The 11,685-nt window shown below is 40.9% G+C and overlaps 1 protein-coding gene across 1 annotated transcript in view; it reads right to left on the bottom strand.

The window, feature by feature from the left end:
- Positions 1-10,533: 10,533 nt before the first annotated feature.
- The window catches only part of LOC124023372 (latent-transforming growth factor beta-binding protein 4-like), a gene marked incomplete at its 5' end in the record, with an annotated part of 2,588 nt that continues 1,436 nt past the window's right edge, over positions 10,534-11,685 (bottom strand). The window contains 3 exon segments of the mRNA XM_046337898.1: positions 10,534-10,965; positions 11,206-11,322; positions 11,466-11,571. Coding sequence (XP_046193854.1) covers positions 10,887-10,965; positions 11,206-11,322; positions 11,466-11,571 — 302 coding nt within the window.

Raw genomic sequence — 11,685 nt, 5'->3', positions numbered from 1 at the left:
CTCGGCATGTGTGACCTTCCTGGGCATACCTCTCTGGTACTCCTCTGAGAGCCCCCGCACTGTTATCCAGGTACCTCTTTCTAGCTCTTTTTATATCCTTTCTTTGTTGTTTGTTGCCACCATGTCAATAGGAATCTCCACTCTCCTTTTTTCTCTGTCTCCTTTCTTTTTTGCATTCTCTAATCTAACTAAACGTGAACCTCACCTGTCCCCGCCCCTCAGGGCCAGCCTGCGCAGGCTGGGAAGTGTTGGGCGTTCCACGGTGCGCAGGGCACCTTAGTCATCGCCCTGTCTCATCCCGCTCGACTCACCCACGTCACCCTGGAACACCTGCCTGTATCCACCGCCCCCACCGGACGCATCGACAGCGCCCCCAAGGCCTTCTCTGTCTATGTGAGTCACCTCTGACACCTGACCTAACTGTGATACCGTGACCACCGAGATGTCTGGAGCAGTACGCTAAGGACTGGTTTCTCCCTTAAAAGATCTCACTCGTCTATTTCTCTCTCTGTGCAGGGTATGTCCACCGAGACAGAAGACGGCACCTGCCTGGGAACCTTCACTTATGACCAGCATGGAGAGCCAATCCAAACCTTCCAACTGCCCGTGAGTCGCGTCGTTCAAACTTAGTCAGGGTTAGGCTAGCTAGGTTTAACTTTTGGAGCTTGCTACAACTGAAATCTGCCACACTCGGTTGAGTTTCTCATGCTAACTCTTTATCCTTCCTGTTATCTCCCTCTCTTTCTCAGAACCCTACCACAGCCATCTATCGCTATGTGGAGCTGCGCGTTCTGAGTAACTGGGGTCACCTAAAGTACACGTGCGTGTACCGCTTCCGTGTTCACGGACACATGGCCCCATCCTCCACATGAGAAGGGCTCACCGTCCACCATCTACCTCATCCGCAGACCTCAGAGAGGCTACGCTTTCATGTTCCGTCAACATCATGACAGAACAGTCTAAATAAATCCCTCTATTTTGCAGAATCAGGGTGGTTTCATACACTGGCTTCTGTCTAGTTAGAGGTTGTGAGGTTAAAGATCTATAGTGATTTTTTTTTGTTTTTGTGCTGACCTGGTGGGAGTAAGGGGATGGGTTTTTCTGAGATCGAAGTTTGTGTGCGTGTGCTTTTGAGCATAGATTGTTTGTTTGCATTTTGTCTGGCCACAGCAGGCAGACATTTCAGATTGTACCTTGAAGGTGTGTGTATAACAGTCCTGCCTGTGTTACTGGACTCTCATTCAGTTATTTTGTTTTCTTTGATTTGTATCTTATACAACAGTTGAATTATGTTGAGAAAGAATGTTGTTGTGGATGTATATTTTGGAAGTATCAAGATGTGTTGTTAATATATTTTATTGCGATTAGGATGTAATGTGGTTGCAAATGATTCTTTTCTGTTGCTCTGAATGACTATAAAAGTTTTTGAAGTACCTTGCCAATAGGCATCCTATTGAAGGATGTATGATATGATTTGAGATGCTTGATATACAGGCGTTTCCGTTTCCTTACACAATAATACCGAATAGAAAGAAATAGGCAGGCACACTCCATGAGTATGGTCTTTACTCAAAAACGCATCTTAGTTTTACATGGCTTGTCACATTTATTTATTTAAAGTTACTCTTTTAAAATGTAGCCTTTTTGTTGTTGTTGAACAATTCAAATCATTTTGATAGTAGTGAAAGCACATCCAGGCAACTTCCCAAATGCAAGGTACAAATCATAGAAAATAAATACATATTTATTTTGTCTTGAATAACTCTTTCTTCTCAAAAGCAATGAGGCCATTTCAATGTCAGTGAGTCCAAATGTCAGGGTTTCTACTTCCAAACATTTGTAAATGGTACAAAAGTAACCTACTCATTGCTATTGTATGATTTAAGTCATCTGAATGTTTTTAGGAGTCATGTGTAACTTTTTGTACATTTACAGTATTATTAATTTAAACATTTTGCAGTAGTGGTACAGACTAACAAAAGACTGATTGTAAGAAAATACTAATATGAGAAAAGAATCATATGATTTGCTCTCAGTAGCACTTTGAGGTATTTGTTTTGATCTGAAGTTACAACAACAACTCCGGGTCAATTTCTGTTTACTTATTTTCTGTTGAATTGGACAAAGAATGTTTCTGTTAGGAATGCAATTTAAATTCCTGAAATGACTGGCAATATATACATAATGAATGTGTTTGACATCTTTTTCTACTCTTTTTAAAATACCCTTTTTTTTGTATGTTACTTTCATGCAATAGTTATTAGAAAGTGAGGCATCTTAACAGGTATTTCAGATGTTTAGAATTGTTTTTTTTTAAATATACTTTTAGCTAGGTGTGTGTTCAATTGGCACAAAACAGAATTATTTTTTTTTAACAGGATTTAAAAAATGTTGGTAGTACCTGAACTTGTTCCATAAAAAAATGCTCAATTATGTTGTTGCAAAACATTTTTGCTACATGGTGCTCAACAGAACACGGCCCAGGTGAACATAATAGTCATATTTATTTAATTAGGGTCATTGTGTTTTTTAAATTGATCTTTAATCAGAGGTCCAACTTATTTCATTGATTTGTAATTGATGATGCATCAATATTGTAGCGTGTAATTAATGCAGGGTAATATATTGAGACAGCAGAAGTCTTCCCTTTGACTGTTATAGCCGGGGGTGCTGGCCTGTGGTAGAATAAGGTTAAGAGTGACATTGAGGTGACTAATGAAACCTAAACTTCTGCTTTTACCTTCTGATTATTTTCACTGCAATCGCTCAGCAATTCGATGCATTCATTGATTTTATATATAAAGATTTTGGAAAGATTATATTTTATTTTGTTAAAGTATAGCTAAGTACTATGGTGCTTAGGTTTTATACACACCGTAGCCTTAAATCACAGGGATTCACATGGAGTTATGTCACTATACTCTCTGAAATGTGCACTTGTTCACTTTCTATCAGGGATTGCTTTAAAAAAAAGGGTCATCTGGAATTCTTACATCCATTTTTGGACTTTAAGATGAACTAGATGGTGCAGCTAACCATAATGATAGATGTGTGTTACTGAGATGGTGTTGATAGTGTCCATGTGCTTGTGTGTCGTTATTTTCAATACATTTGCAAAAAGTTCTAAACACCCGTTTTTGCTTTGTCATTGTGTGGTATTGTGTCGTTGTGTGGTATTGTGTCATTATGTGGTATTGTGTGTTGGTTGATGGGAAAAAAACTATTTAATACATTTTAGAATAAGGCTGTAACAAAATGTGGAAAAAGTCAAGGGGTCTGAATAATTTCCTAATGCACTGTATTCATAGTTTGGTTGAATAGGAAATACATCATATTTAATATTTTGTACCATATTTGTACTATGTTCTTGCTTGTGTCCTTGAAAGTGACTACACCTCAACTTTATAGTTATAAATTGCTAAGATTTTAACCAGCATTACTAGTTATTGTTTATGGCCTGCTCATGATAAATAATTACTTTGGGCATTACTTAGATTACATTTGATTACATTTAATATGAAGTGAAAGCCCTGTAAATTTATTGGACCCTGATTCAGTGATTGATAGGAGTGATGACCAATGGGGTAATAACATTACCAGGGTGGCTATATGGATACAGTTTCTCTGTGAAGTTGCAGCCAATGAAAGAGTAGATATCAGACCTGGCCTCCACATTATAGAAGGAGATTGACCCTCCTCATGATCCACAAACACCCCCAATTTCTGAGGCTTCTCATCCAGAAAGAGGTGAGTAACAGGAGTGGTAAAGGTCTCATATTTATCCCTATTTCTCAGTCCCACATTCCAGTATCCATCCTTAGGTCACCGTGTCAACACAAAATCCTTCCTGTTGATGGGACTCTGGCCACTTAAACACCCCCCCACCCCCTCACACACACACATCTACATTAAACCTCTTTGGGTTGTCAGGGAGATTCTGTGTTCTGCCTCCAATCACACGTGTTTCCTGTCCTCAGGCATGATGAGATGAAGAGTTGCTGTATCAGGGTCCAGAGTCACAGCCATTGCATCCTCTTCAGCTATTTATGTATTTATTGTCTCCTCCAGTTGAGACACAGCTCTCTCTGTACACAGTTTACTGTAAACACTGATCTCATACCAGCCCTTGGTAAGTGTAGGGAGGTACAGGGATAGGGAGCTTTGGTGGAGGTGGTCATCAGTATGTGAGAGCTGCTTCAGGTCAGTGTGTCTCCTACATAGATCAGTGATTCCCTGCTCCAGCTCTTTAATCAGCCCTAAATCCAGTTTCTCGATTGCTTCCTGCTTCTCCTGAACAACGTCAATGAATTCAGCCCGGGTTCTCTCAGTGGAGAGGGCCAGAGCAGTGAAGACCTGCAAGCTGTCTGCTATCACTCTCTCTGCATCTTTCTTGCTGAGCTCTACTGAGTGTTTGGTCTCCTGAACCTTCTGTAGTCACTCCTGGATCATCTGCGGTTCTTGTCCCTCCTTTATCCCTAACGTAGCCTTCCTCTCTACTAACTATTTTTAGAGTAGGATTCCCCGACAGGCGGCCAACGGGCATAAAAGACTGTAGAATTAGAAATCCACTTCAAGTGATTTACATTTTGTAAATCTGTTCCCAAGTATTCCCACACATAATAGAGACACGCGATTAGGGGTGTTACGGTGACAGTATTACCCCCACACCGGCAGTCACCAGTCACGACAGCAGTCAAATTCCACACTGCCTCGTCACGGCAATTAGCTCTGATGCTGCTGGTGTTCAGTAGTAGCCTACCAAATTCGCCTGGTACTCGGCATTCCATTGTTCCTCTAATCACTCTGACATCAATGCAAATGTGATCAAAAATCTAATCAAACACTTCATAAGAGCCCATCACAACTAAAGTGGCCAAATAACTTCTTAAAATTAAGCACATTAAATCAGCTTTACAACTGGTGTAGAGCATAACTGGCATACATACACCAAGCAGCAACTGAGTTTCAAGTTTGGGGAAAATGATTTTCTCCATAAATATGCCCCTTTATAATAAAAGCATTACATGCATATTCACATTTGCTGCGCTGATAATGTGAAGAAATAGCCTACTAGTTTATAAACATTTTAAGCTGAACGTTCTGATCTGTTGCCTCAGCCTCATTGCTTAAAAAAGTGTGTTTGATGCTAGGGGTTGTATTAATTCCACAACTGCCCAAATCAAATCAAATTGTATTGGTCACATACACATGGTTAGCAGATGTTAACCTGTTCAACCTATGGGGGCGCTATGTCATTATTGGATAAAAAGACGTGCCCGTTTTAAGCGCAATATTTTGTCACGAAAAGATGCTCGACTATGCATGGAATTGACAGCCTTGGAAAGACAAAACTCTGACGTCTCCAAAACTGCAAAGATATTATCTATGAGTGCCCCAAAACTAATGCAACAGGCGAAACCAAGATGAAGTTTCATACAGGAAATGCCCCAGATTCTGAAGGCGCTGTGTTCCAATGTCTCCTTATATGGCTGTGAATGCGCCAGGAATGAGCCTGCGGTTTCTGTCTATTCCCCGAGGTGTCTGCAGCATTGTTACATGTTTGTAGGCATATCATTGGAAGATTGACCATAAGAGACTACATTTACCTGGTGTCCCGCCCGGTGTCCTGTGTGTGTAAGAAAGAAAGTAAAATGCCACGATGGATTTTATCGTCGATAGATATGTGAAAAACACCTTGAGGATTGATTCTAAACATCTGTTTGCCATGTTTCTGTCGATATTATGGAGTTAATTTGGAAAAAAGTTTTAATGACTTAATATATATATTTTTTTCCCCCCAAATGTGATGAACAAAACGGAGCGATTAGTCGACACAAATAATATTTTTTGTAAAAACGTAACATTTGCTATCTAACAATCTCCTCATTGAAAACATCTGAAGTTCTTCAAAGGTAAATGATTTTATTTGAATTCTTTTCTGGTTTTTGTGGCAAATGTTGCATGCTGAATGCTAACGCTAAATGCTACGTTAGCCATCAATACTGTTACACAAATGCTTGTTTTGCAATGGTTGAGAAGCATATTTTGAAAATCTGAGATGACAGTGTTGTTAACAAAAGGCTAAGCTTGAGAGCAAATAGATTCATTTCATTTAATTTGCGATTTTCATGAATAGTTAACGTTGTGTTATGCTAATGAGCTTGCGGATAGATTTACACAATCCTGGATACAGGTTTTTTTCCGTAGCTAAACGTGACGCAGAAAACGGAGCGATTTGTCCTAAACAAATAATATTTCAGGAAAAACTGAACATTTGCTATCTGAGAGTCTCCTCATTGAAAACATCTGAAGTTCTTCAAAGGTAAATGATTTTATTTGAATTCTTTTCTGTTTTTTGTGGAAAATGTTGCATGCTGAATGCTAACGCTAAATGCTACGTTAGCCATCAATACTGTTTACACAAATGCTTGTTTTGCAATGGTTGAGAAGCATATTTTGAAAATCTGAGATGACAGTGTTGTTAACAAAAGGCTAAGCTTGAGAGCAAATAGATTAATTTCATTTCATTTGCGATTTTCATGAATAGTTAACGTTGCTTTATGGTAATGAGCTTGAGGCTGTATTCACGATCCCGGATCCGGGATGGAAGAGTGTAGCAAAATGCTTGTGCTTCTAGTTCCGACAGTGCAGTAATATCTAACAAGTAATCGAACAATTTCACAACTGCCTAATAAACACAAATGTAAAGGGATGGAATAAGAACATATACATATGGACACTGGCATGTGTCCTAGACTATGTTTGGAATATTTATCTCTCACAGAATAGGTCAACTTTTGCACTATGGGAGCCTATGTCAATCCCCATAGTACAAAAGTTGATAGGCTAGTGCTTTTGCTGTTTGTTAGGCCTACTCATCTTGTGAGGCTGGCGAAAAATATATGTGGACCATTCAATCTGGATGGTCAACAGTTCACACCTTGATGTAAATTACAGGAGAAGGAGACTTTCTTCCCCCCTCCTGTATTTAACCTAAGGAATGTTCTTTGTTAACAGACATTTTCCTGACGAAACTCTAACACAGTCAAGCAAGGAATAATATAATAATAATAATAATAATAATGGAACAATAATTCTAACATAGGAATGTGGGGAATGGTCAGTTGGGAGCTATAGACAACTAATTTCATGTTGATTTTTATTTTGTGATGTCATAAATAATTGTATGGGCGAAATACTGTAACTTGGAAAGTATATCTCCTTTATCAGTCAAGCTTCCATCCAATACGTTGTGCTTATAATATAAAGAAGAAGGAAATTAATTTGGTTAGAAATGTGATTTTAGGAGTCATAGGAGACTTGCAATCATATCCTTCGCACAGTAAGTAGTCACGTCCCGAATGAGGTCAGAAGAGCGTGTCAGCCCAATGGAACTTTCCCTTTTGACCAGAGTGCTTAAAAAGACTAGTTAAGAATGAACATTCCAGACCAGAACATTGCCAGGTTGCAGCTGTGCATGTAATGTGGTCTGAATCCTGAACCTTGAATAATCAACACGATGTGTAGGCGAGAAGCTCACCTCCAAGACAATCACTGGTACGGCTTATTAGCTGTCCTAAGTCAGATATCGAGAAAAGCTCATCTAAGCGGGACCATCATACTACTCTTCAAACCATCCCATCCTACTACCAGTCTCAAATCACCAGATTCTCCTACCATCATCACCAATGGGAACCGTCGACACAGCTGGCTATCTTCCAGAGTGAACAACAGTAGAAAAGACGGGTCCAGACCCTTTAGGACAATCAGAGCCTTACAAGCGTGCCACTGAAAGACCAACCCACATCCTTCCTAAGAAGGACTGGTTCCGACAGAGATAAATGGCGAATAAAGGCACTCACACGTAAATACATGAATGATGTTTTATTCCAAATGGTTGGCAGTTTGAGTGCAAAGTATATGATTAATGTGAGAATAGTTATAAATGTATCCACGATAAGTGTCCCCCCCACCCCATTCTCTGTTGTAATAAGCCGTCATATTGAATCAGTCCACTAGGGACCTTTGTCTCATGTGAAGGGTTTATGTTTATTCTGTGTTATTATTTAGTTAGCTAGTAAATAAATAATTAAACCAATTTGTGTAGTACTGAATCATGATTAAGGCTGTTTTTTTTTTGTAGATGCAAGGAGGTTACGACGGTTCAGAATGATGATATGGTATGAGGTAATGATTAATACGTTGACTGTTTTATGGATGTGATAGGTAAAGACATTTAGAGTTTAATTCGGGAGACGGTAACTCTTTAAACAAGCTCTTCCGGGGTGCCCCAAATTCTAATGAGTTAATTGTTACATGACTAATTTAATTGGGTAAAAATTAAACAGATTTAGTTGATTAAATAAGTCATACATTTAATGAAAGTAAAGTCACGACAGCAGCCTTAGAATGTACTAAAAATCCAAACATATAGCCCAACATTTGTATCACAACTAAAGTTCCATAAATAGCTCTAAATTAAGCATATAAGAGGACCTGTTTCTTTGTAACTGTTAAACACAGAATAGCCTCATGTGTGCACTCCCTCATGTAGTTTGGAGAAAATATCCTTTCTATTTTAGTAATATATGCCATTTAGCAGACGCTTTTATCCAAAGCGACTTACAGTCATGTGTGCATACATTCTACGTATGGGTGGTCCCGGGGATCGAACCCACTACCCTGGCGTTACAAGCGCCATGCTCTACCAACTGAGTTCAATTGTATTCTTTCTACTATAAAATAATGTCACAAAATTCTACACAAATCTTGTCTGCTAAATAAACTAGTGTAGCCCACATCCATATTATGGCATAGCCAGATCAGAGCCTAACATAAGGACAACTCATTCTGTTATTCTGAAATAGATTACATTTTCTTCATATCATGTTTCTTTAGACCTGTCTACAATTAGATAATGGATTTATTGTAAAAGTGTAGGCTATATTACATGGATTTATTAGACTTTTTAAAATGTAGATGTTCCAAAGGTCTGCATCAATGGCTTGAGGGCTATGTGTGGAAGCCAGGAGATGCTAAACATGTTTATGTTTATTAACGGTCGTCAATTACCGTGAGACCAGCAGTTATTTGCTTGACAATCACCGCCTGACACACCGGCTGACAAAATAGAAACTCTCCAATTAGTTATATTGGACTTCAAATCAAATCAAATGTTATTTGTCACATGCTTTGTGAAATACAGGTTTAGACCAACAGTGAAATGCTTACTTACGGCCCTTCCCAACAATGCATAGAGAACGATATAGAACAAATAATGACACGAGGAATAAATAAATGCACAATGAGTAACGATAACTTGGCTATATACAGGGGGTACCGGTACTCCAGCACTTTTAATTTGACATTTTTGATCTGAAAAGTTGAGGTTGGATTTGATGGGGTTAAAGTGCAGACTGTCCGCTTTAATTTGAGAGTATTTTCATCCATATCGGGTGAACTGTTACAGCACTTTTTCTGCATAGTGTGTGTGGACCATGTTCATTCCTTAGTGATGTGGAACTTGAAGCTCTCGACCCGCTCCACTACAGCCTGGTCAGTGTGGATGGGGGCGTGGCTCGGACCTCTGTTTCCTGTAGTCCATGATCAGCTCCCTTGTCTTGCTGACATTTAGGGAGATATTGTTGTCCTGGCACCACACTGCCAGTTCATTGACCTCTCTAAAGGCGGTCTCATCGTCGTCGGTGATCTGGCCTATCAACGTCGTGTCGTCAGAAAACGTAAAGATTGTGTTAGAGTTGAGGGTGAACAGGGAGTACAGGAGAGGACTAAGCACACACTCCTGAGATGCCCCCGTGTTGAGGGTCCGCGTGGCGGAAGTGTTGTTGCATACCCTCAGCACCTGGAGGACACCCCATCAGGAAGTCCAAGGATCCAAATGCAGAGGGAGGCGTTCAGTCCCAGGTTCCTGAGTTTAGTTGAAGAGCTTGGAGGACACTATGGTGTTGAACACTGAGCTGTAGTCAATGAACAGCATTCTTACATACTGTCGGTGTTCCTCTTGCCCAGGTGGGAGAGGGCAGTGTGGGGTGCAATAGAGATTACGTCGTCTGTGGATCTGTTGGGGCGGCGTGCGAACTGGAGTGGGTCCAGCGTGTCTGGGATGATGGTGTTGTTGTGAGCCATGACCAGCCTTTCAAAGCTTTTCATGGCTACAGATGCGAGTGCTAGTCATTTAGACAGGTTTACCTTGGACGAGTTGTCTGTTGTTCAGGCAAAAAATGTTCCCGCCTGATCTCGCCTTTCCAGGAAAAACCCTTTGACCTGACCAGGAAATAATAAAACCTCTATTGATAATTGAGTCTGATTGTTTCTTCTGGATTGATCATGTATTAAAAGCCATGGCTGCAATGCCTCCGTTTCTCTTAGCATTTCAAAAAAGTTACTTCTTTCTATTTTCCTGTTACCGTGTCTTGTGCCAGAAACTTTTTTTAAGCTTCGGGAGAATAAAGAAGAAGAAGCAGTATCGTATATCTCAATAAACCAAATAATAAGAGCAATCCACAGGCAATAATCCAACAAAATGTTTTACTAACGTCCAGCTGCCATACAGGAGCATTAAAAACAACATGTAAAAATGAACATTTTCCCATTTCGAGGTCATAGATAATGGGGAAAAAAAGGTTTGGGATATCGCATTAAACGATCAGTGCAGACACCGAGGAAATTTGAGACATGTCCGGTGTTGGCTCGTTTGGTCAATGTTTGGGGTCGGCTCATGAGTATGACCTCTATTGGTTGATTTTCCTACTGAGTTGTGAATCAAACAGCCTCTTATATCACAAGTGTCTTTTTTTACCATTCACAGAGACCATGTGTGTGGAGCTTCCCAGGGGATGTGGGGACTTGGTAACCAGGGCAACAGTTCATCTCCCATTCTTCTCAGGACATTGGACCCTATAGCCCACCCTGTAAGCTTGCAGATACACACGCGCCTGGTTGATCCTGCAACCACAGAGAACAGTCAGACTAAGGGATAGTGTGTGTAGTGCAGTGTGTTTTGAGTGATGGTTTGGTTGTGTGTTCTATAAAGGAGTGTTTGTGTGTGTGTCTGAGTGAGCGAGTGAGCGAGTGAGTGAGTGAGTGAGTGAGTGAGTGAGTGAGTGAGTGAGTGAGTGAGTGAGTGAGCGAGTGAGCGAGTGAGTGAGTGAGCGTGCATGTGTCCATGTGTGTGAGATCTGTCACCTGTACTTGGTGCAGAGCTGAACTCCCAGGGGTCCACAGCGGTCAACGTAACTCTCCCTCACACCCTTCCTGACAGCACGGGCCATACTGACCACGGTAGTGACCACAGGACACGTCCTGATCAACACACGCAAACAAACGGAGAGAAACTCAGGCCGCGACTCATTCAAAGGGGTGCTGCAGCGCTGCGCACTACACTGCCGACAAAATAAGGAATGCCGTGCAGCTTGTTGGTGCTGGGTTGGCTGGTTGGTACTCACAGCCTCTCACAGCGGATCCCGGCCGTGCCCTCTGGACAGGTGCACTTGTTGTGAGGACTACAGGTGGCACCGTGGTGACAAGGGGGCACACAGGGGGTGGTCACCGCTACAGACACAACACATCTAGATGTCTTATTCTCACGCAAAGTCACCTGAGTGATACTGTACAAGCACATTAACATACACATCCCTGTCTGTCTTACACACGCGGGCACGTGCA

The sequence above is a fragment of the Oncorhynchus gorbuscha genome, unplaced genomic scaffold (genome assembly GCF_021184085.1).
Source record: "Oncorhynchus gorbuscha isolate QuinsamMale2020 ecotype Even-year unplaced genomic scaffold, OgorEven_v1.0 Un_scaffold_1616, whole genome shotgun sequence".
NCBI lineage: Eukaryota > Metazoa > Chordata > Actinopteri > Salmoniformes > Salmonidae > Oncorhynchus > Oncorhynchus gorbuscha.
This window is presented reverse-complemented; position numbering and strand designations above follow the sequence as displayed.